This window comes from Candoia aspera, chromosome 3, assembly GCF_035149785.1.
Source record: "Candoia aspera isolate rCanAsp1 chromosome 3, rCanAsp1.hap2, whole genome shotgun sequence".
NCBI lineage: Eukaryota > Metazoa > Chordata > Lepidosauria > Squamata > Boidae > Candoia > Candoia aspera.
In genome coordinates, this window is record NC_086155.1 from 21,420,318 (window position 1) to 21,447,172 (window position 26,855).

General features: G+C 38.8%; 2 protein-coding genes across 3 annotated transcripts in view; one reads left to right on the forward strand and one right to left on the reverse strand.

Annotated features, from left to right (window-relative positions):
- SULF2 (sulfatase 2) overlaps positions 1-26,855 on the forward strand; it is a 328,818-nt gene that overhangs the window by 238,120 nt on the left and 63,843 nt on the right. For both annotated transcript variants that reach the window (XM_063297104.1, XM_063297103.1), the window contains 2 exons: positions 14,305-14,456; positions 20,233-20,402. In XM_063297104.1, coding sequence (XP_063153174.1) covers positions 14,305-14,456; positions 20,233-20,402 — 322 coding nt within the window. The remainder of the gene's footprint in view (positions 1-14,304; positions 14,457-20,232; positions 20,403-26,855) is intronic.
- The window catches only part of NCOA3 (nuclear receptor coactivator 3), a 221,839-nt gene that overhangs the window by 8,494 nt on the left and 186,490 nt on the right, over positions 1-26,855 (reverse strand). The gene's annotated exons all lie outside the window — the stretch shown is intronic.

Below are 26,855 nucleotides of genomic sequence, written 5' to 3' on the forward strand. Positions count from 1 at the left end.
TGATGTTTTTTAAGTCAAGGTAGCTATCCATATCCACCCTGCCAGGCTTACATTGGCATGGTCTACCTATTGACTGCAATGTACCACTCACTCCACTTTTGTCTTTCAGCAAATTTATTTTATATTATTCATGTACTTGACACCTATGCTACTGATCTAATGCCACTGTTTCTGTTGCATAGATAATCACAGATTTGATAATTCAGCCTTTTTGCCAGGGCAAGGGGAGTTGATCTCGAAAAGGAAGTGGTAAGGACAAGCGGGCAGATGTCTTTCCCCTCTTTTGCTATCTACTTTATGCTGTGTGCTATAACCTAGCATATAGGAATTCATTGGAAATCTATTCTTGATTCATAAAGATGCCCAGTTGCATCTTGCTTGGTTCTTAATGTCAAATCACTTTAACATTACCTATATAACATGTCACTGATCTTTTTGTTTTGTTTAGCTTTTCCTTAAAGATAGGTGCCCTAGGGCCCCAATCCAGTCTGTGATCACTATAGGTAGCCAGAATGATTTTAATTTTACCTCTCCCCAGCCATTTCCTTCTGAAATAGTATCACCACCATCCATGCAGGGATTTAAAAAAGAAGTTTCTTTGGATGTGATTAAACCCTAGAGACAAGGATGTGGAGAAAATGGTGGCTGAAGAGAAGGTCTGAGCATCTAAATATCTGCCCTGTGTCCCCAATCCAAGCTGCAAACAGGAATATTTAAGAAGTAATAAGAAGATAGCCACACATTATGTAGTTAAAGTAGCATGCAGGCCCATGGGAGTAGGCAGACAGACTAGCATTTTTACACTTATTAAAAGCAGTCATAAGCTTTTATTAGTTCTCTTTTGAATGCCACTAGAGAGAGGAAAGGACAGATGAGATATAAAAAAGGAGATGCTAAAATAGGTGGCCCTTTTCCTGAAGAGCCATTGTAAATGCTAATCTAGGATCACCATATCCAGGATGCAAAAACCTGAATAACTATTAGGTAGCACCAAAGACTGAGACTGATATATAGGTTTCTTATTTTAAATAATATAAGCACATAAAATGTAAAATTGAAAAGTTAAAACAAAAATCTTCACCATGATTAGCCTTGTATTAATCACTTTTCTTTTAGCCTTAATGTTCCTTTTCTGAAAAATATGTTCATTGTTATCAGATTGTATAGCTCTCCTGACAATTACAGATTTCTCTGTAAAGTTTCATGCAGATTTATGTGTAAGATTTACACATAAGCTCCCATTTTACATCTGACATCAACTTTCCTCCAGCCACTGTTTTGATTGGTCATCTGCATATACACAAAGGGACAGATCTTAAACCAATGAATTTGAATTAGAAGAAAAACGAATTAAGCTAAACATTGCAAACATTTTTGGGGTAGTAAAAGTTGTTCAGCAGTGGAACACATTGTCTTAGAAAGTAGTGGACTCCCTTCATTTAAGGTTAGTAACAGGCTAGATGGGCACTACACAAATTCAGTTCAGGGCCATTAGCTTCTGGCATCAGGAAGGACACAAAACAAGATGTGATTGCTTTTGTTACTTTGTTGTTGTGATCTACATAACTGTGCTCAATCCAAGAAGTTGATCACAAAAGGATAAGTTATTAACAAGAGAATTATCTAAGCATTCTTTCAGACAACAGTGTTGTTTCTTTTTCTTCGCTACATGCTCACCTTTCATATTTTGCTCTCTGGCCATGCATCTTTCCTACCCTGGTGTTCTACACACCAAAGACTCATTATTTCTTTTTTTTTTTATATATATATATATATTCTTTCCACATTTGCCTCTGTTGAATAGGTTTTACAGGCTTATTGTTTCAAATACCTGCAAAATTCTTTTGCTCAGTGAAACAAAAGCAATGTTTTGATCCCCATAGGAAGCAAATTACTTTCAAAAATCTATCTCTAGAAATTGCTGGAAGGACAATTATTTATTATTTAAACTAATAATTAAAATGACTTTCAAATTTTGTTCTTTTCAAAAACTACCCTCCATGTATTACTTATTACAATTCAATTTTACACTTTTTTCAAGGAGCTAAAGACTTTTCCTATGGGTAAAGTCATTTTCCTGCTTTTCAAGGAGCTTTTCCTGTGGGTAAAGTCATTTTATTCTAACAAGCACCTTGTTATAAAGATTATACTTTGTGTTGGACAGTTATAATATTTATTTTATGCTACTTGTAATCTGTAAATTTAATTTTGTCTATTCCTGTTCAAAATTTTGTTAGTTGTCTTCAGTGATCACCAGAACATAAAGGCAGGGTAGAAATCATACAAATAAAATTATTTATTTGGTACCTTCAAGTCAATCTTGACTCTTGGTGACTTCATGGACAGGTTCATGCAGTTTCCTTGGCAACATTTTTGGAAGTACTCTGCCACTGCCTCCTTCCAGGATGTTTTTCAACTTCCCAGTCTACGGCCAAGAAAGCATGACTGGCCCAAAGTCACCCAGCTGTTTTCTTGCCCAATGGAGGACGGGAATGTGGGCCTCCCTTCTCTCAACACCTTAACCACTATACCACACTGGCTCTCTAATGCTAACCAGTGGCTGGATGCTGGAAAACGAGTCATAGGCCTCAATGGTTCAACCTAGTCTTTCTTTTCTGTTCTGATCTTTGTCTTAAAAATACCAAAGACATTTTAATCAAGTCTTAGATAAACTGTTGCTTTTAGCAGTATTCATTATTTTTCTGCATCTGATTTTGTGGCTACTTTCTACTAATAAGGAAACGTTTCTCTTGTCCTGTGTCATCTCACAGATTTCTCCACTCTGCTTTCCATCCTTTTTCCATTGCCCCACTCTAGCAGATGTTTGTAGTTATTTTTTCTCTACTTTAAAAGATCATCTTAAAATGTTATTTTATTTGTACTATGGGATTACTTTCCTGGCAGCAATGACAGCAGGGATGTCAAAATATTCAAATGGATGCCGCTCCAGAAGAATTTATTACAAATGTGTAAGATAAAAAGTCTGGATTTGAAAGGCAGAAGGTGACTTAGAATGCATGTGTTCATGTAACACATAGGGAGAACTTCTTAACCTGTGACTTTTCCTGAGCTCATGTGGTCTAGCCACTATAAGATGTTCCCAGCAGATGCTAAATGCACGCCCATGTGCAGTCTGAATCATCTCTTTCCAGTAATCAACTCTGGATAACTGCAGGGCCCTAGATTTTATATTGCTAATGACCCACCACCATTATGAGGAACTTGCTACCCTATGCGTATGCAATCATATTCTTCTATGTAGAATAAATGATTATCTCATGTTATCAACATTTCATTATCCAATCCTGTCTATATGTCTGTGTGTTTATGAGACAAACCCTGCACTGCGTGTGCGAAGATCCAGACTTGAAATATAAAATCTGATCCATTGCATGTGTGGGTACATGAGTAGCACCTGTTGGGAACACCTTAAACCAAATGTGTCTTTTCCCAAGGTTGCATGCCAGTTGGAAAGGACAGCTGCACAAGCCAAGGAGAAGATGCAGATGCTTTAAGGTGTTTCTAGCAGATGCTACATGCACACTCTGAACCACAGCCCTAGTGTGTATCTGTGTGTTTCATTATTATATACAAAGAGAAAATGTCTACCTCTTTCTTGTTTGCATGCAAAACAAAGTTTGCCACTCCCTCAGTATTGGCCACAATTGAACAGGGCAAATCTTGAAACTGTTCTGTTGAGCAAATCTCAGCTAAGAGCATTCCATAAGAGCAGCTGGTCTGAACTTTTTTTTCTATTATTGAATGTAGGAAGCCATCTGCATTTTCCTCAGAACTTTTTTTTTCATGATGAATTGGACTATTATCTGGAAAACATCAGTGTTAAAAGGTAACCAGATATTAAGCCTGCATTGGGGGGGGGGTGTACACACATACATACATTCCACACAGAGACAGAGACATTCTTGTAAGCCTAACACCTCTGCCCTTAAGGGGAGTTTCATGTCTTTGCATTTATTACATGCAGTGGGAAGTTAGGCAGGAAGATACTGAATGTAAACATGTCATGTTAGTTGAAGGATTAATCTGAGGAAGCTCTCCCACTCAGTGGTTGAATCACCTCTACAAAAAAGAATGGCCAGTCATACCCTTGGATCAAGAGCGTATAGCAAAAAAAAGAGAGGAACAAACAGAGGATTCTTACAGTGGTGATTTCTTTGTGTCAAAAACCAAGGAAAGATTCTTGTATAAACAATTGCAAAAACAACGTTCCATGTTTTGCTTTTTCATCATTGAGTGCAACTTCCTTCCAAGACGGGGAATGTGGTTATAGAAGACAAATGTAAGGGAGTGGTGCTTGATTCCTCAACTCCCTTTAGAAATCCCTCTATATCTATTTTGATTGGGAAAAAACTGGCACCCCCCCCCTTTCAGTTTGCAGCTCCATTTGCAGGCTTGGGGGGGCACAACTTCAGTGTTGAGCTTATGAGTGGAGGTCACTTTCTTCTAAAGGGTTAGTATATGTTGAACAGGAAATAATATTGGCAGTAGATCCGATTTCAAAGGTTTTTGAAAAGGTTTTCAATAGCTTCAAAAAGGCATCTCTCCATCTTACTGCTTTGAAAGGAGACCAACGTCTTCATTTTCCAGAAAATATTTTCCTTACTTTGCATTGCCCTTGTTTTCAAGGTGTCAGCCAAACTGAACTGACCACTGGGATGAATAAAGTCATGGCATTTATTGTATAATCCCTGATGGTTGGGATTGGCATGTGTCAGATCCTGGAGGTATTGTCTTCACTCTCACTTAGCTTCATTTTCTCTTAAGAAATACAACAATGCAAAATTGTGATATCTCATTGCAATTTTGTAATGAGATTACATCTCATCTATTACATGGTTCTGTTCACTTGAGTTTTACAGATATCCAGGAAGGAAGTGAGCTAACAAGTAGAATGAAAAAAACAAAAATCAAGATAGTGTTGTAGTAGATGAGAACAAAAGGCCAGGCAAGGAGTTCTTGCAGGGCTCTGTTCAAAACCATATTTTGCATATGGTGGTAAGTGATTCGCTTGCTCTGACTTGTATCAGCAAAGAGTCAACATGATCATGATTTTTCAAGACTGATAATTCATAACCAAAAACTTGCTTCCATCAACAATGTGTGTGTGTGTGTATGTAGTGACAAATGACTATACAAAGTGACTGATACGTTTTGCCTATAAAAAAAACCTCTCCAGAATACCACTATTTTGGTCACTGGTTAATTATGCCTGGCAAAAATAGATAATATTGGTAAAATTATATTGCAGCCTTTTAGAAACAAATAATTGATTGTATAGGGAGGAATATTGCTCAAAGTCAGACAGATGAAAGTACAGACAGCAGAACTGTGTTATCCAAGGTTGCAGAATAAGTCAGAGCCAAGCATAGGGACTTTGCTCTCTGAATCACAGTTCTGTGTGCTGACCCCTATCCGCAAAAACCAGATTGCTTCCCACTGAGACTTCTCAGTTTATATCGGATATATTGCTGCAAAGAAAGGGCCACTGTGCTATGCTAAATTAAGAAAGGGATGATTTATTCTGTAGAAGATTCTCCGAGAATGACATTGACCAATACCCTAAGGATTTTATAAAGCTGCAGTTTCCGAAGCATCAGAGATATGTTTAAAGATGCATAAGAAATCTGGTTGAGAGATAATCACTGGCCTAAGGTCACTCAGTGAACTTCATGACTAGGTGGGGATTTGCATCTGTATCTTCACAACTTTATTCCTGTTCTCTATTGACAACATCTTGCCAGCTCTATTATATTATTGAAACAATTATATTTTGTCTCATGCTCCCCATGCTGTACATAGAATTCCCAGGTGGAATATTGTCTAGGTAAATATGGACCAGACTCAAGCTTTTTTAGCTTAGTTTCAGCAAGGTTTTGCATGATATGTTTTAAGTCCATTCCCTGAGACTATTCAAGATGGTTGTGTTTATTTGCATTCCTGTTCTTGCTTCTTTCTCCCCTCCCCATGTGGACTTAGAAAAATGGAGATTATTGAAGCACTTCGAAGTAGTAATCCTAGTGCCTTTTGCTCTGCAAAGTATCATGTACATGGATATACTATAGAAATACTATAGGAATAGTCACAATGAGACCATTGGGCAGGTTTCTTTCTTCCCAGCCAAAATGTATCTATAGCTATAAAATGTAGCTGAAAAATCAATACAAACATTTAATGCCCCCCTGTGTTTTCCTAAAACCATTATATGTCTGTTTTCTTTTCCCTCTCTCTTTATTTTTAACAGAATATATCTCTGCTCAGTGTATTTTTAAATTGTCTAGAAGGCTCTTTCATTTCTCCCTTGCTAATGTACTGTTCTGAGGGGATGCCAGCACCTGCATTTAAAAAACAATGTTTTCTCATATTGATTTGTCATTTCAGCCAAGAAATAATACCTAGTTTTGGGTTTGCTTTAAAAAAAATTATCTTGAAGTCTTCAAAAGAAGAACTTAGGTGGACAATTTGTCAAAAGTTTTCTACCATCCATGATAGATTTCAATCCTATAAATATCACATTACTACAAAAAAGCTTATCAGATTATTGAAACTGAGCCTTTAAAAATGAATAATATAGATCCCCTAAAAAGAATATCAGCATCTAAGAATGTACTTTGAAACTCTCCATCTGCTATAATCCCCGCATTCCCAGTTTTGCTCTCATTTGGATGTTAGGATGCCAGCTACACAGGACAGATAGCTTTAAGCTATTTGGTTAGTCTCTTTGTGTGCATTTACAAAATGCAGCCATTGGAGAAAAATTGGGGGTTTTTTCCATCATTGTCACATTTTTCCATAGAGAAGTGCTTCCCTCAAATTGTTCCTTTGGAAGCAAGCTTTAAGACTTGCTTTCCCCCACCAACCCTTTGGTGGTAGAAGCAGTTTAAGAAAGATTTTCAATAGAAAGTTTTTCAATTTTAGGAAAGATTTTCAGCTGTTACCTTTTCAACAGAAAACATAACAGAAAAGAAAAATTGTAAAACCCCGTACATGAATTTTCATCTTAAACTACCACCACTGCAGTGAAATTTTATCACTCAAAATAAAAGGTTACAATCAATATGTGGGCTATATAATTGTGCCTCACCACCTTGGATTTTACTGGGCCTGTGTATGATTCATCCTGATTTCCACTTTTTTTTAAAACCAAATACCAGAAACAGGTTGCAATAGACTTACAAATGCTCACCTGACCAAGGCAACCAAGCAGTGATGAAAAATATATTCAAAGTGGTTTACAAAACATGAACGTAACAATCAAGACAACAATTTACAACCAAGGCAGACAGTAAAACCTAGTGTCACAATTTTGATGTAGTCGCTGTAAAGTAAAATAGCTTTGAAACAAAAGTCTCCATGACAAATTAAAAGCTTGTTTAAACTTAAAAAAAAAATCAAACAACTTAAGATGAGTTTTCTTTAAATATTGTTCAAACTGTTAGTTTAAGCCTTTGACCTGGGGAAGGGATCAAAAATGTCAAGAAGATAGCTGTGATCATGTGATCAAAACCCCATCCCTTTTTATGTGCAACGTATATGTTGAGATGCATCCAAATGGTCAGGCTTTGATCGTGCAGTCATGGCTACCTTATTTTCTTTTAGCTGTCCTGAGGGTACCCCTGCTTTGGACTCACACTGTTGTAAATGTGCAGCCAGTACAGGCTGCGGGTGTATCTGTGATCCTGAACCCAGTGAAATGGACTGCAACATTTGGACTAGATTCAGGTTCAAGTTTCAAAAATCAGATTTGTTACCTAATAAAGCTTTTAAATCCTACAAGTTCAAACAGAAAAGTACGTAGAGCATCTTACCAAGCAATGAAAACTAGTTACAGTCTGAAAAAAATAATACCGAAGGAAAAGTGGATGGAGATAAAGAAAAAGAAAATGCAAGCATTAATTCTTAATTTGCTCAGCTTCTTATAGAGTAATAACCAGCAGCTTTAACACGATATAGGCTTTGATGACACCAGATGTTGTGGGGCTTCTTATCACAGCTCATCCACCTCTTAAGTGGAGCTTTCATAAAGCAAACCCATGTAAGGTGGTTAGATTTGTTGATGATTCCAAAGTGTTCAGGACAGCAAAATAAAAAATGGGATTGCAGAGAGCTGAGAAGTCTTACCTCCTACCTGACTAGGAGTCAAACTACCGAATAAAGTTCAATATGAGCAACAGCAAGACAAGATACATGGGTGCAAATGCCCAGTTTTCACATATACATTAATAGGATGTGAGCTGATGGTGACTGATCAGGAAAGAGATCTTGGAGTCATGGTGGAGGGTTGGATGAAAATGTCAGCACAGTATACAGCTGCTGTAAAATAAAATCAAGTTAGGGAAAGCATGAAGATCGTGGTTTATGGAATTATTGCCAAACTTTACCAGGAGTGGCCATAGGAGACACCTGTAGTTTCTTGTTTCATAAAGTGATGCCCTACGTCTCTGTGTATTTCCACTTGCCCCTAATGAGCACCTCCATGTTCACTGGAAAGCACAAGGCAGACTGAATATGCTCTGCTTCCAGTCCTGTGACCAGGCGGGATGTGGGAAGGTGGAACAAAGCAATTGGCAGCATTCTGAGATGCTGCAAAAGTGCCTCACCTAGAGGGATGCCCTGGAAATATTTTTTTCTGGAAAATATTTTTTTTTCTATGACTAGATTTGACCATTTTTGACTCCATCTTTCTTTTGCTGATTTCTTCCACCACACCAAAGTTGATCCTGTTCTGTTCTGTATTAGAGTTTTCCTGTTGATGGACAGATAGGCAGGCAGGGTTCTGAGCCCATTTACATAATTTCTTCCCTAAATTTATTTGGTTTTGAAAGAATAACCAAATTTTATTTATTTATTATTCAAGTTTCTATTACCACCCATCTCCCCCCAAAAAGGGGGACTCTGGCTCTGGCATATCTTTGCTTAGGAAGGAAATGAAATACAGTAATTCCTATATATAGGTGAAACTGCATTTGGAGTACTGTGTGCAGTTCTGGCTACCATATCTGAAAAGTGGATATTTTAGAGCTGGAAAAAGCATACAAAAGAGAAACAAAAATGATTTAGGGGAGCGACAGCAATTCCTCTCATGAGGGACATCTGGATTATTACCTTGGAACAAAGGCAGGTAAAAGGAGACATTGAACAGGTATACTGCATAAGATTAGTCATTGTATGGAAAACATGGAGAGAAAAGCTTTTTCATTTCACTCAAAATGTTAGAACTCAAGGTCATTCTTTAAAGCTAAATGTGAGGGGTTTCAGGACCAAGAACAGGAAATACTTTTATACACTAAATGTAATCAAGCTTTGGGATTCACTGCTGTCAGACTGTTCCAAAAAGGGGAACAAATTAATGGAGGATCAAGTTATCAGCAGCTACTAGTCTTAATGGTAATTTACTACCTCTGGAATTGCAAGCAACATTCCTAAATACCAGTTCATAGGGAGCAACAGAAAAAGTACATTTCTCACCCACCTGTCCATGTTAATGAGCTTTCTTGAATGCGTCTGGTTGGCCACTCAATAATGCTGGATGAGATGGCCCAGTGGCCTGATCCAGCAGGGCTCTTGTTAACGTTCTTAAAGCCACAATCCTGTGCAGGCTGATTTTGGACTAAATACAGACTTTCAGGTTTCTGGTTAATCAGGCATAGAATAGTATAAAAGGTGATAGTGTTGATAATCCTGTATCATAATATCCTAGAAAAATGCAAAAGGGCATGGATGCTTACCTCTGTTTCTGTTAAGATTTGAAGGAAGACTTGGAAGTTTGTTAGTTTTCTCAAGAACTTCCACTGATCTCTTATGATTCCTACCATCAGTAAATATCTTTTGTATATATTTATGGGAAAGGAAAAACTGGCACCACATTATTTTTTCCAAACCTTGTATGTTCTATTTCTCAAACAGAAATGTCAACCAGCATTTCTAACAGGACAGATTTTTCTTTCTTTCCAAAGTTTCTCCAGCAAGAAGGTACTTTAAAATGTCACAGTTGAATCTTACAGTTCCTTGTGTTTGAAAACAGGTTCTGGGAGACTAGAATGTTTGTGGTTAGAACCAGTCAGACTTTTAATGGATGGGAGTTTTCTCTTAATTAGATTATTAAGACTCTATACTATTTCCTTTGCCTATTTATTTATAAACCATGTTTTTCCTAGTTCGTCTTCCAAATTTATTGCTAAACCAAACAAAACAGATTCTGTACTAAAAGGTACTTTTTACATAAGGTAAGCTGGTCCTTTTCCAGAGTTAAGCAGTCTTGTCAATCTTTTCTGTTTATAAAGTGATACAAAACAACACTATTGCCTGAATAGGATATATGTGTAAAATTTAAAAACAAATACAGTAAAAATATTTTTTTTCAGTTGAAGTAACATTCCACATATTTCACAGTACAGACTTGATCACATTTCCAGATCAAAAATAAATATTAGCATAGTATTTTCTTCTGCTGTAATGTCAGTTGCAGCTGATAAATGACAAACTAATTTTGAATAATCACTAGCCACTCGTTGTTAAGAATCAATCGATGAATAAATGGTGGAACCTCTGTAGAATTAGTTTTGAAGATCAGAGATTCACAAAGATATGTCTGGTCTTAGAAGCAAAAGAATATCCATGTTCACCAACATCCCCTTTTCTATACCATAGTGAAGATGTATTTTGTCTGTTTATCTATGCCATCTCATTGAATTTTACAAGCATGTGGAGAATTTCTGAGTCTAACAACAAAAATGAAAACTCCAATGGAACAAAGTTTGAAATGTTTTTAACATTTCTTATGGAATTACATGTGGGAGTTGAAACTTATGGTAGTTAGAACTGTATGAGAACTTGAAAGAAGCCCTCACTCCCAACACTTTTTTTTTGTCCCAGAACTGCAAAAATAGGTCACTTGGTAGTCTATGCTGAGTGCTACCTGTAAAAAAAATGGCCACGGATAGGGTTTTTTTTAAAAGCAAACTGTTTCAAAAATTCCCATAGCCCCCCCAAAAGAGGAAATATTAAGCACACTTTTACATCACAGAACAGAAGCCAGTAGCCAGATGCAGTAATAAGACAGACTACCAGCTCTGGGAATGACTCAGCAGTTGTTTAGGAAGAATTGGGTACCAAAATTCTTTTTTATGCTGGAGATATAATATATGTGAGGGAACAGACAAACATGATTTGGAGTTGTTCTGTGTTCATCCCATTTTGCTCTAATATATGCTGTAATGTTAATATGATTTTGGGGAGAGTAATAACGTATAAAGATAAATGTGATGTTGAATTATATAACAAACCCTTGGATTTTATTTCTGGCAAAGTTTATGACTATAGTTCTGTGTGGGTATAGGCATCTGCAGTTAGCAACAGTGACAACAATGATGCCAACATGACAAAACTGCTGGGATGTCATGACACAAGCTTGCCCTTTTGCACTTACATTGTGACATCACAAACAACTTCACAAAAGACTTGAGTTTGCATCGCAAAGCTACAAAGCATGTTTTGTTATTTGCCTCACCACGGATACCCATGAATATTTAAAAACTGAGCAGCTTTCACATACCTAATATTTTTCTTCTTTTTGCTGTAAATTATAACAATATAAAGGGGTGGGGTGGGGTGGGGTGGGAAGGAAAGACAGGCTACCATTTCTGTATTGTAAAAGTCCAGATGAACATTAGTTGGGAAAAAACCGTAACTCTTAAACCGTATAATAGTAGTCTGTCAGATCTCATGGCATTAAGCAAACAATAGTAAATTCACAATACATATTTCAACAAAATATCCAGTGGACAGCATTATGAGAACAAAAAGCTTTTTGCTATTGCTAAGATACTTCTTTCTAATGGGAAACATTGCACTGTGCACATTGCCTGCATTTTGCAACTGAAAAGCTCAAGAGTGTAGCACTAGTATCTATAATGTTCATGCACAATGCATATTTTGCATTTGGCAAACTGCCTGAAAAAGAACACACAACACTCACAAACACTTAGGAACAACAATTGCATTTAAAAAGTAAAACTGAAGATGGACTCAAATTACATGCCCTACGATCCCAGACATAGTTTTGCACGCATTCCTTGCATGACTACCATCTATTGGTCTTAACAACTCACACAGAAGACAGGCAGAGATAACTATCATCACACAGACTTTAAACTCATCAAGCATGTATCAAGGCGTAAAGGATTCTTAAGGCAAACAGTTATTCTGAGTAAGTAACAAAACAAAATGGGTTGAGGAAAGAAGAAACATCTCTGGCCATGGAAATAGAGGTTAGTCATCAGAGTGGAGATTGCTCCTTATGATTCTTATCTTGTATTATTTAGGAGACCATGTGAACTAGAGATTTTAGATAAGTCAGGGCATAGACCACAAAAGAAAACAAAGTCTCCAGAGCAATTATATGTCTTCAAACAAAGGGTATAGACCAGAGTGCAGGAATAAAAAGAACATCCTGGGCACTAAACAGAAAGATTCTAACTTATTTGATTGTTTTTAAACATAAATTAGGAAATCTCATGCAGCCTTTACCTAAAGTGCTTCTAAAAGAAATCTTTATTTTAAATTTGGAGAATTCATGTTCTCCTATGCCAAATAAGTACTTCTGATTAGTAAAGTAGAAACTAGTCTTGCATTTAGGAGGTGTAAAAACGGTGCCAGAAGCAATTCTATTGGATGTAACATAATGACAAAGCACAAAAACATTTAGATATTTGTGTATCTGCCTCTCTGGATAAGAATCAATATCTGAATCCATTATCCCCTAGATTCCAGACCAGGAGAAGTGCCTCATTGTTCAGTTACCCACACATTATTATAGATTGTATTTTGCTCTCTAAATATTAAAAGTGGCTCAGAAAGCAATGTAACCTGGAAGAGCATTTTTTTCAGGTTCCACAGCCCTTTCTTGAGTTCAGTTATGTGTGTCCATCCTTTAATCATAATGGCTTAGATTGTGTTCACCGCTGTTATTTTAGATTGACTCAGGGAGATGACCTAATTAAAGGCCAAGGCAGTGTGACATTAATGGTTAAATTGATGGAACTGGAATGTATTAGAATATCTCTGACTCTGCATGAACCTTGAAGTCAGCTATGTAAAATCTCTATACCCATAGAGGTATAGAGAGGTGACACAAAATCTTGTATGATATGCATGGTATATATGCCTATTCTGCTTCATTTACTCAGGATTTCTTCAGATAGAAGGATCTTTGCATTACCAATCAAAATGAACTCTTAATTCCAATTTCTAAAGCAGTCCATTTCTCTTTTTGGTAGCTATTAGGTGGAATCCATCCCCTGCCCAAAATAGAATCAGGGCTGCCCGTTCATTAAGCAAAGTGAGTGCATGTAGAAGTCCACAAAGGGTGACTCCACCTACTCACAATCACACCATACCACACTCTTGTAAATCCCCAGAACCATTGAGATCCATCTGGTTAGGATGAATCAATCAATGACTGTATCTAGGATCTGGAAGTCATTTACAAAAGAGGCCAACTTCCAGAAATCAGTAAAAACATTCTGCTCTTTCTCTCTTTTCTTTTTCTTTTTCAGAGAGGTCTAGTGGTTAAGGCACCAGGCTAGAAACCAGGAGAGTTCTAGTCCTACTTTAGGCATGAACGCCGGCTGGGTGACTTTGGGTCAGTCACTCTCTCAGGATAAAAAAAATCTTGTATGTATGTATGTATGTATGTATGTACATGTTTGTGTGCGTGCATGTGCGTGCATGCACGCATGCTTTTATCAAAAGGTGGTTTAAATATTTTTATTTATGTATTCTGCTACATAAAATTGGCAGCATCAAAGCATGTAAAGTTATTAATAATAGATTAGTGACTTTTTAAAGTAATAATTTTTATTGAAGTTTTTAACAGACATAGTAAAAACAAATGCAAACTAAACTAAAAGATAAAAGAAAAGTAAGAAAAGTTTAAGAAGTTTAAAAAGAAAAGAGAGAGTAAAAGAGAAGGGAAAAAGAAACAAAGACAATAATAAAGAAGCTTCCAACCTTCTTCACACTGAGCATAAGCCAACATCATAACTCTTCACCCTCAGTGATAAATTAGTGACTGTCACAAAAATTATTATGCATTATCAGGGCAAGGTATTGTATTGTTACTGTATTGTTTTACTCCTAATACAGAAAGTACATACTGTATTTATACACCTTTTTTCGTGTTTGTGGGTTGTATGAATTATGTTGCAAAAGCTTTGCAGATGATATCTGAGACGTATTTATGTGTATTGCTGTCTCTTCACATATCTTGTCATCCTCTGCTTCTAGCTTTCTTTGGGAAGTACCTAAATGAATACAATGGTTCCTATGTGCCTCCTGGCTGGAAAGAATGGGTTGGATTACTTAAGAACTCTCGTTTTTACAACTACACACTCTGTAGAAATGGAGTGAAGGAAAAACATGGATCTGACTACTCTAGGGTAGGTCCTATTGACTTATTTTAATTTCTCCCCCTTGGCCACCACTGTGAGATTAGCACGGTTGTTATGGATTTAGTCTAATTAGAGTATTTGGTTTATATGTCAAAGCCACTGCTGGTAATATAAACTGTAATCCATAAACCTTCTCTTTAGGCTGTGTATTGTCATTTTACTTCTGGAGGGATGTATAATTTAAAGTTTATTTAGTGGCAGCAGGCAATTCCAGAGATGGTGAACATTCCAATATGTTTACCAGCTGAGAAATAGATTTTATTGTAGCTTGACTCACACTGTTTTGGCTAGTGTTCTCTAGTTTAATTAACATACAGGGTAATATTCTGATCTGCTGTATGCATGTAATTCTCTTATTGCAAAATCATTGCTTCCAGGGTGGTGGGATGCTGACTTTGGTCAATTCTAAATCTAGCACTAATTCCTAAATTCAATATTGGGTTACAGGGCTGTGAAAAAGAGATCGAGAGTACATTTCTGTTGATCTCTTAATTACAATGATCTATTAAAAGAAAGAAACTATTTGGAATGTAATATTCATATAGCATTGTGTTTCTTTATCACTAAGATTAGCATAATAATAGAATGGGTATGTTCTTGTACACAAATTCAGATTTAATAGAGTGAATAAATCTAAATTTTAACCAAGACTGTTAAATTAATAAAGGAGTGCTTTTTTAAAAAAAAAAAAACAGGCTCTCTATCACATACAGACTTTTTATCTTGTAATAGCAGCTCCTTATGGTGCATCACAAACTGTTTTTAAAACTACCCCTAGTTTCAAAAGAGAAGAAGAACCAGTCTACCCATTCAAAAATCCCTCTCTAATTCAACTTTCTTGATTCCCAGTGTATTACTGGGCTCAATTTAAAGTGCTAATTTTAAACTTTAAAAACCTAAATGGCTTGAGAGTTAGTTTCCTCCTATATTTGTATCTGATCTTTAAAATCTTCAGAATCTCTGCCTCGTATTTACAGGCAATCAAATGAAGTGAGGCAGGTTATTATCAGATAGGAGGACATTCTTGGATATGGAACAGTCTCCTTGGAGTGGTTTGCCTGGCAGTATTCTTGAGATCTTTTCAGTTCCAGGTGAAATCTTTCAGTTCAAAGGCACTTTACACATTACATATAGCCTCAGACTCTCAGTATTTTTTTAAGTATTGCTGTAAGTTTATGCTTTTGATTTTAAGATCCTATGTTTGCATTTATATGTTATACAGTCAAATTAAATTGTATAATTTTGCATTCAAATAGCATTATGATGCTTTCCAAATAGTTTTATATTATGGATCAGCACATAAATGTCATAAATAAATCTTCTCTGCCTGGTGCCATCTAGATATATTGGATTACAATTCCCTGAGAATTATTGGAATTCTGGCCTAACATATGTAGATGATACTGGCAAAGAATCTGATCAGTTTTGCTTGGTAGCAGCTTGTCCAAGATTTCAGGAAGGTGTCTTTTCCAAACAATCAGGAGATAACAGATTATGTATTGTGGTTTCTTACAGTAAATGTAACAATTGGGTTTCAGTACTGAACTGTGGTCCTTCTCAATTTTTATCTGTTTACCTCATTAAGTTTTATATGTAGTAATAAGATAGATAAGTAATTAGTACTGTGTTTAAAAAGATAATATCAAACAGCAGAAGTCTTAAAAAACATTTTTCTTAATATATTTGTCATTAAGTTTAATTCTGAACTTCAACAATAAATGTGTGACTTTTGAAATGCTGGAGAGGCACAGAAGTGTCTGTCTTTATTAAGCATGAACAGTACTGCTGTATTCACTTTATTCCACTCTGAACGTTGCATGACCTCTAGAAGTATTCTGCAGTAGGTGAACAATGGATGAAATTTTCCTGAAATATAATAGCTTAAAAAATAATAGATGCTGAGATCTGAGATCTGAGATCAGTGCAGGGATTCTGGTTGGTACCCATAATGGAAAACAAATGCTTACAGTATTTATAATTTAAGGTATTTAAACTTTAATATTCAAGGCAATTTTTAGCTATATGCCATTGTAAAAGTCAGAATTTGACCATTTTGTTCTGTTTTGTTTTGCTGTATACTGGATAACTCCTCCCACATGCATTTTTTGCCATATGTACTTTGGAAGAACCTCTGATTCTTGACACTTACAGAGCTGAGAGAGACACAGAGACTTTGGTTCAAGCCGTACTGTCTCTCAAACAGGGAGGAAAATGGTGATTCCTGCCTGCTCCTCCACCCTTTGTCTTTGATACCTGTGCTACCAGCAGGACATATCCTGGAGTTTGCCTGGACAGCCACAATCAAAGCCACCCACATCTCTGCACCCACCTCCAACTAAACCGGACACTGCTTCCTCACCTCTGGCAACTCAGTTCACCCACTTTGCTCACAAGAGATTCTTCTGCCCACTTTCCTAGCCTCCCCCAGAACTGTCTCTACCCACCTCGACCCAACATTGACATCTTCCTTGATGCTCCCTGGGCTGCCGCAGCACTGCCTGCTCACTTTGTGTGTTTGGCATCCCTTTGCTCACATCAGCAGCAGCTTTCCCCAGACTGTTTTGTTTTATACTAAAAATATCGTGGGTGGGGGGAGGAAATTAGTTTATGTACAGCATATCTGCAGAGGAAGAATTGTTGGAGGTTGTTAGAAAGTAAGCTCATATTATTATGCTCTGAATAGTATTTGTTAGGACTGAAACTGACATTGAGTATCTTTCCATTTAGATCTGACCCATTATACCCTAGAAACACTTTACTGTATCCCTTCTCTCCATGATGTTGCCTTCATCACATTCTCAGCCCATAAATGAGATGGGCTTAAGTCTTCCTTAGCTCTACCCAGTGTTATAGTTGTATTTCCATCTTATTCTGACACACACACACACACACACACACACACACACCCCAGAGCAGCCTTATGGCAGGTGAAATCTATTAAGCTTTTTCACCTTGGAGAGAAGTCAGATGACTGGCAGTATCTGGTAACAGGGGCAATGGAAGTAGAATAAGGATTGGTGTTTAGGAAAGCACATTTCATGCCAGCATGTAGTATGAAAAAACCTAGGGACTGACTGGTCATTAAATGATCTTCCTATTCTTCTGTAGGAATTTGGGAGTTGAATTCCAGACTGTCAGCAGAACAAACAATTAGGAAAGGCATCTGCATACCACAAAGGACAAGATGTCAACTTACAATTACTTGCAGAAGTTCTTCTATATTTCTATTTATAAAATTCTGCTGTTATAAAAAAGCTTCCTCTCCTTGATGCTTCCCAGTCACTGGCATAATAAAAAACTGAAGTGTAAGATGAGTATTAAGCTCATTCCAAATTCCACATGGGCTTCAAAAAGCCTTCACATTGGCAACTTAATAACTGCAGAACATCAGCTGTAAGACTTTGCTGAGCCTTAAATGCTATTTTGGATTTAGAAGTGACAGTTTCTTCAGTCTCACTTTGCATTGGTATTTTGGTTTAAGGTGGGGTGATGGTCCAGTCCAGATGGAAGAAGGGCAATTACTCTAAGCCTTTCGTAATGAAATTTTGCCTAACACAATTTATGAGTAGAAAGCAAAATTTCCCTGTGATTAATAACCTTGTGAGAACAATTATAATCACTAATCATCAGTATTGTTGTTGGGCACTATCACTGAAGCCAAGTAGGGCTGTTCAATCATGCGGTAACTAGGGCTCAGTATATAGGGATATTTGATCACGTGGAGTCTGTCTGCAATTTGAACTTGTACAGATAGAACAAGGCAAGACTATGAGAACTAGGTCTTACATAAGGACTAAACATCAATGTAAAGTAATCCCCATGTCATATATGAGGCCCTTAGGGAACATCTAAAGAACTGGCATTCCTAACTGTTGGGGGGTGACACCTGCTTCTCAAGTTGTCTGGGTTTCATTTCTAGCATTGGAGGAGTTACTGTCCTCTATCATATCCAGCTAAACCTGCTGAGGCCTGTTTGAACTGACAGAAATCCCTTAAACCTGAAACTGTACACGAGGTAATGCACATTGCTATCAGAGGAAGAACATCCTCAAGATTTTGACAAAGCGTTCTCTGAGGACACCAGACAGCTAGTTCTAATTGTACTTGTCCTCATGCACAGTTTAAATGGTCCTGCGAGTAATGTTGGTGTCAAGTCAGTAACTAGAATCCCCTACCTATGATAAGAATCGTGTGACTAGCCCAGCCTGCACACATTTTGGAACTAGTAGTAGTTCTTAGTTGGATAACAAACTCAGTTACCCACTTTAAACTAAGCTTTTCCATTACAAAATGTTGAAAGTCAAATAGGAAAGATCCTTATTTTTGTTCATTTTGCTGACAAAACCAGTGAAACATTGTTGTGAAGCATATGTTTTCCATACGTGTAGATCCAAAATGGAAAATACAGTGCAGCTTCACTGGACATGGCATCCTGCTTGTCAGCTTCTCCATAGTAATGTGTGTTCAGTCTCATGGACTTGTGACCATGTGCAGGAATGTAGTCTAAAGCACAGCTGCACCTTTAGCAAGTTTCTCTGAAGTTATTGAAAGTTAAACAAAACTTTGCGGCAAGATGTAAGAAAAAAGGTGAATGTTGAATATTTGTGTCTGAAACCAGGATTATTTATTACCTTTTCATCCAAATCTAAGTTGGGGTATATGGTTCTCTCCACCCCATTTTATCATTGTAACAAATAATGACAAAAAATAATTAAGTTGACAAACAGTGATGGTTGTAGGAACATTCAGTAAGTACTAAGTGACTCAGTAAGAATTAGAACCTGGATCTCACCAGACCTAGTCCAGCACACTGGCTTTAGTTAGACTTCCCACAGGACAGCATATGTCACACCCAAATCAATCTTGAGAAATTTTCAAATACACACAAAAAATATACATTTTCATGAGAGTTAAAAGTTAAAAAACGAATGCATCATGATAGAGCCCCTCCCACCTGATCAGAATTTTTAACCTCTTGGATTTTATACTTATTTATATTGTATTTTATATTTGTAAATTGTTTTTATAAGATCTTAATTGTTTATTATTATAGTCTTAATTTTATTGTAAACCGCCCAGAGTCCTTCTTTTGGGGGAGATGGGCGGTAGCAAAATTTGAATAATAAATAAATGACAACATCTAGGCAACAGTCAAACTAAGCTTTATGTTTACCTTAACCTTGAGAAAATTTGCTGTGAATCTAAGCATGCCTATAATTTTACACCACAGTTTTATATCCAGCACTCATATTTAATATTTTTACTAAAGCAGTGAGTTTCATAGCTTATGCCTTTCTTTTTTGGTAGGTCCTGTGAATGCAACATATTCTCTATAATTTTAAGGGGACAAGACAATTTCCTGTTTCCTAACAGCTGTATCAAAGCTGAAGATACCATGACTACAGCTTCTCTTAGAGCTTTCTCCAGCTGTTCTGTTTTCCACCTCCCTCCCCAACATGGCATAGTAATCACTTTTCTTAGTTTGACCCATAGTATGCAAGTGAGGAAGAATAGAAATGGCTAAGAACTTGGTGGGGGAAGCACTTAACAGATGTTTTTCAGGCAACATAGTAGATGTCCACAGTGCAATCTGGTAACTCTCAGAGCAGTGTACTGTAAGAAAATACATTTAAAATATAGGAGTAGTATGCATGTACAAGCACTAAAAATAACAGATGCTTTTCTCTTCATTCTTAAATTATTGTTTTGTATTTTCATTTTGCTTTGCTTTGCTTAAATATTCTCCTTCATTTCATTCTTTCAGGACTATCTGACTGACCTGATCACCAATGACAGTATTAGCTTCTTCCGAATTTCAAAGAAGATGTATCCTCATCGGCCAGTTTTGATGGTTCTTAGTCATGCAGCTCCACATGGTCCTGAAGATTCAGCCCCTCACTATTCTCATCTCTTCCCCAATGCTTCCCAACACATGTAAGTAAGCAAAAACAATATACATTAATTTTATGCATTTTCAGAATAAAGCAATACATTGATTTATTATAAATTGTATTTATTATAAAGTAAATACATTTCTGGAAAATAATTAGTGCATTATTTGCCAATGCTTTATTATAACTGCAAAAATGGAATAGCTCAGTATATTTTCCAACTTTCAAAACTGCAACAAAAAATTATTTTTATTTATTTTATTTATTTATATTTCAAATTTCCATCACCGCCCATCTCCCCCAAAAAGGGGACTCTGAAATGTCATTTGATTATTTGCTGTTTAAATATAATTTGCAGTTATACAAATTTCGCCTTTTGGGGTGGCAAAAATATTGTCAAGGTCTGGAAAGTATTTGGGTTAAGTAGATACATAGGTTTACACTAGATGATAGGATAGGGCTGAGATTTAGATTGTAATCTTAAGTATGCTTATCTAGAAGTAAGGTCTGTTGACCACAGACAGGCTTGGTTTGCACAACATGCTAACTTACAAAACATCAAATCAAAGTTACCCAAACCAAGCTTAAAATGTGCAAATCCATCTTTAACTGGTTAGGCGTGTTGGGTGAACACAGCCACAGAGTTTTGCCCCTTTTGTTGTTTATTTGTTTAGTCGCTTCCGACTCTTCGTGACTTCATGGACCAGCCCACGCCAGAGCTTCCTGTCGGTCGTCAACACCCCCAGCTCCCCCAGGGATGAGTCCGTCACCTCTAGAATATCATCCATCCATCTTGCCCTTGGTCGGCCCCTCTTCCTTTTGCCTTCCACTCTCCCTAGCATCAGCATCTTGTCCAGGGTGTCCTGTCTTCTCATTATGTGGCCAAAGTATTTCAGTTTTGCCTTTAATATCATTCCCTCAAGTGAGCAGTCTGGCTTTATTTCCTGGAGGATGGACTGGTTGGATCTTCTTGCAGTCCAAGGCACTCTCAGAATTTTCCTCCAACACCACAGTTCAAAAGCATCGATCTTCCTTCGCTCAGCCTTCCTTATGGTCCAGCTCTCGCAGCCATATGTTACTACAGGGAACACCATTGCTTTAACTATGCGGGCCTTTGTTGTCAGTGTGATGTCTCTGCTCTTAACTATTTTATCGAGATTTGTCATTGCTCTTCTCCCAAGGATTAAGCGTCTTCTGATTTCCTGACTGCAGTCAGCATCTGCAGTAATCTTTGCACCTAGGAATACAAAGTCTTTCACTGCTTCTACATTTTCTCCCTCTATTTGCCAGTTATCAATCAAGCTGGTTGCCATAATCTTGGTTTTTTTGAGGTTTAGCTGCAAGCCAGCTTTTGCACTTTCTTCTTTCACCTTCATCATAAGGCTCCTCAGTTCCTCTTCACTTTCAGCCATCAAAGTGGTATCATCTGCATATCTGAGATTGTTAATGTTTCTTCCAGAGATTTTAACTCCAGCCTTGGATTCCTCAAGGCCAGCTTGTCGCATGATGTGTTCTGCATACAAGTTGAATAGGTAGGGTGAGAGTATACAGCCCTGCCGTACTCCTTTCCCAATCTTAAACCAGTCTGTTGTTCCGTGGTCTGTTCGTACTGTTGCTACTTGGTCGTTATACAGATTCTTCAGGAGGCAGACAAGATGGTATCCCCATACCACTAAGAACTTGCCACAATTTTTATGGTCCACACAGTCAAAGGCTTTAGAATAGTCAATAAAACAGAAATAGATGTTTTCCTGAAACTCCCTGGCTTTTTCCATTATCCAGCGGATATTGGCAATTTGGTCCCTAGTTCCTCTGCCTTTTCTAAACCCAGCTTGTACATCTGGCAATTCTCGCTCCATGAATTGCTGAAGTCTACCTTGCAGGATCTTGAGCGTTACCTTACTGGCATGTGAAATGAGTGCCACTGTTCAATAGTTTGAACATTCTTTAGTGTTCCCCTTTTTTGGTATGGGGATATAAGTTGATTTTTTCCAATCTGATGGCCATTCTTGTGTTTTCCAAATTTGCTGGCATATAGCATGCATTACCTTGACAGTATCATCTTGCAAGATTTTGAACAGTTCAGCTGGGATGCCGTTGTCTCCTGCTGCCTTGTTATTAGCAATGCTTCTTAAGGTCCACTCAACCTCACTCTTCAGGATGTCTGGCTCTAGCTCACTGACCACACCATCAAAGCTATCCCCGATATTGTTATCCTTCCTATACAGGTCTTCTGTATATTCTTGCCACCTTTTCTTTGTCTCTTCTTCTTCTGTTAGGTCCTTGCCATCTTTGTTTTTGATCATACCCATTTTTGCCTGGAATTTACCTCCAATGTTTCTAATTTTCTGGAAGAGGTCTCTTGTCCTTCCTATTCTATTGTCTTCTTCCATTTCCGCACATTGCTTGTTTAAAAATAATTCCTTATCTCTTCTGGCTAACCTCTGGAATTTTGCATTTAATTGGGCATATCTCCGCCTATCACTGTTGCCTTTTGCTTTCCTTCTTTCTTGGGCTACTTCTAGTGTCTCAGCAGACAGCCATTTTGCCTTCTTGGTTTTCTCTTTCTTTGGGATGTATTTTATTGCCGCCTCCTGAACAATGCTGCGAACGTCTGTCCATAGTTCTTCCGGGACCCTATCTACTAAGTCCAGTCCCTTAAATCTATTCTTCACCTCCACTGCATATTCCTTAGGAATATTAGTGAGCTCATATCTAGCTGATCTGTGGGTCTTCCCTAATCTCTTGAGTCTGATCCTAAATTGTGCAAGAAGAAGTTCGTGATCAGAACTACAGTCAGCTCCAGGCCTTGTTTTTACCGACTGTACAGATGTCCACCACCTTTGGCTGCAAAGGATGTAATCAATCTGTTCCTCCCCAGTAGTATTTTGACCATCTTCCGACCTGGGGGTCTCATCTTCCGATGGTATACCGACATATCTCTGGTTGTACTGATCCATTTAGTTTTCACGGCAAGAATACTGGGGTGGGTTGCCATTACCTTCCCCAGGGATCGCATTTAGTCTGACCTCTCTGTCATGACCTTCCCGTCTTGGGTGGCCCTTCACGGTTTAGCCCATGGCATCATTGAGGTGCTCAAGCTCCAGCACCACGACAAGGTAACAATCCTTTGCTGAAGGTTTTGCCCCTACTAATTGCATATATTGTTTTTATTTGTTAGGTGAGGTGTTGGGGTATATATGTGTGTGTATTGTTTGGACGATTTAATGTTTTAATAAATAGCTGCAGATTCAAAATTCCAAGAAAGAATTCACTGAAAAATTGGATGGGAGGAAGGGAGGAAATGTGTGAGTGAATATTAAGAAGATTTCTTAAAGCATATTGAAAGGTAACTATTTTGCTAAAAGTAACCAGAGTCTGCTTTGGAATATGTAAAATCATAACTTTAATATAAAAATCAATCCCCATTTCAATTTCTGCATGAAGTTTCATATAAATTAAACAAACAGTTTCTTGACTTCTATAAAGATCTTTATCCACCATAGTTGGATAGTTTTTATAAGATACATAGATACATAAGATACATAGACCTGCAGATGTAAACTTTTTAGTATGTCTGTTTCTCCAAGGTCAAATATAGAGCATTCGTAAAGGATTTGTAGAGCAAAGGATTTCTCTCCAATCTTACCACCACCACCACCACTCCGAATTTCTGAATGGATTTGAAGTGGTTATTTTTGTTCAAATTCCAAAGTAGTTATACTTTGTGTATTTGGAAATAACATGGACAAATCTTTTAAGCATAAGAGGGTTGCATCTGTAGTAATCAAAGAAGATTGTAGACTTTGGATGGATTAAGCAGCAGGAGGCTTCTGATGAGCCAGGAAATCACAAAGGATATAGGAAAAGGAATTTACCAAGTGTTTTAGATTCATTCAGGGCATTACATAGCAACAGTTTCCATAACCATCAGCATTTTCAAAGCCGCGCTGTCATTATCCTGACACAATAACATTCTGAAATCAGAGGGAACATTAGCCATGTAAGAGAATAATAAGCAACCTTTTCTCCCTGAAAGAAGAAACCTCCCTTCCTTTTCTCTGAACACTCAGAAAACTCATATCAAAGCATTCCATTTGCTAAAACACCATTAAACAAATTTCTAAGCACATTCAGGATGCTGGAAAACCGGAGACTAATTTTTACCTATTCTAAACATTTTGCCTATCACCTCTATTCAAACACACATATGCATGGGATATTTGCATGTAATCCTGATATATCAGTAAAGCTCAGTTTCTCAAGATATACAAAAATAACACCTGGAATCATAGTCATTACAAGTCTTGGCTGCTTCTTTCCAAAAAGCTGGACCTAGAAAAAGTGGAAGGCCAGCCATTCATATATGTCTATTAGGCATGCCTGCACAAAGTCCTAGGGAGCTCATCAGGACTGCTTAAAACATTTCTAGTTTAAACCTGAAGTCCTTAATGCTTAGCCAGGCATCCAAGCTTCTTTCCAGCTTGCTCTTTCAGATGCATCTGTTTCCTTCTTTCTTGTCTCTATCATTGGGTAGGATGCAAATTTTGCTGGGCGCGTAGGGAAAACCATTACATGGTACTTGTGCAAGCTGGAGGTAATGGAAATTACATAGTTTATAGGATTAGAACTTGGTTTACAAAAGCTGATTCAGGTCTGGCTAATTTTGAAATAATAATAATAAGCATTTAATATAGCATGTTTTCCTGATAACTGCCTATGTAGTAAGATTGAAATTCTGCTAAATATGCAGCTAGTAAATATTGCAATGGGGCTTTTTTGGCAAACCCCTTTAGTTTCATCAGATGAAATTGTCATTCTTATGCTTTCCAGTTAGAGTATTAGCCTCCTTGTACGCTGCAGCTGCTGCTGCTGCTAAAATGTATTCTCATATACTATGAATGATAATGTCATGAGTGCCGTTGAGCTAAAGTCATCAGCGCAATGGCACACATGACAATGGCAAGGAAATAGGTGAAGGGGTACAAGATAAGTGGCCATCAACCCACAACGACTAACGGCCAACAAACAATAGCTAAACGGATCACGGAGCACACCCAAGCCATCAGCGGCAATACAACGGGGATCGCCCAGCTGAAAGCAATCAGCAGAGGAATGGGAAACCTGATGATGGGCGATCCCGGAAACCCTCACCCACCGGCAGGGCAACGCATTGGACAAAGGGGGGTGACGTGACCGTGAGCGAGGGGGCGCTGACCGGCGCGGGGTATTTAAACCCCGCACCGGCGCGCTCCTGTCACTCTCAGCTTTTTTCTACCAACGCTGTACCTGCCCTGCAAATAAACCAGAGCCTGATCCGCGAACCAGTGTCTGAGTGTTATTCAGAGGTAGGCAGCGCATGACATAAAGCTGAGAGTCATAAACTCAGCCTCGCCGAGCCCCACCGGACGACAACGAGCCGCGGGAGGAGTAGACGGCGAGAAGACCAGCAAGATGAGGCCGGAGCGGCGCGGGCAAGGAGGGCGAGCCGCGCGGCAAGAGACAGAGGAGGACCGACCAAGGCCAGAGGCACCGCGGACTCCCGGAGCCATGGACGCCCACCCCACCCGACCCGAGCCTCAGCTCCAACCCCAAGGGGAGATGGCGACGGAGGCAACCCGACCGCGGGAGGGAGCAGCACGACTTCCAAAACCAGCGGAGGACCCCGCGCCCCACATCGCACCCCAGCAACGGGCGTGGAGCGACAGCCCAACGGCGGTCAACACGGAGGAGGACGACGGAGACACCCAGCAGACGGCGGAGGAAGCGGACCCGCGGCAGAGGGACGATGAACCCCGCCGGCAACCCACCCCCGAGGACGCGCCAACGGAACCGGCCCCAGCGGCGGCGCGGGCTGTGGACGAGGAGGCACGAGCTGAACTCGCGGCCATGCGGGCTCAACTGACGGAACTCCGGACCATGCTCCAGTCGCTTATGCCCCCCGCGCCACCCAACGACGTCCCCGCACAGGCCCACACCCCGAGCGAAGCACCGAACCCACACGGGCCAGCGGAGGGTCAGCAGACGGCACAGGTGGCCGACACCACACCCCGAGAAGCAAGAGGCGGGGCCGCACAAAACGCCCGGGCCCCAAAGGACTTCCCCATCTTCTTTGATGGGACCCCCACAAAACTCTCGTTTTTCGTGACCAACGCTAGGGAGTTCATGGGGAGGCACGGACACTCCTATGACTCCGAGGCCGACAAGATCGCCGCCGTGGCGATCAAACTCCAAGACAGGGCGGCGGACTGGTACGTCCAACTGTACGAGTCCAGCTCCCCCGCCCTCGCCACCTTCACTGCTTTCATCAATGAGATGAAAAACTACTTCGAAGACCCCCTAGCCAAAGTAAGGGCGAAAAGCGCACTCCAAAGACTTAAACAGGGCACACGCACGGTCCCTGACTACGCCCTGGAGTTCAAAGCCCTCGCGGGGAAGGTCAGCGACTGGTCCGAGACCAACCTGCTGGAAATGTTCAAAAGGGGGCTCAACCGCG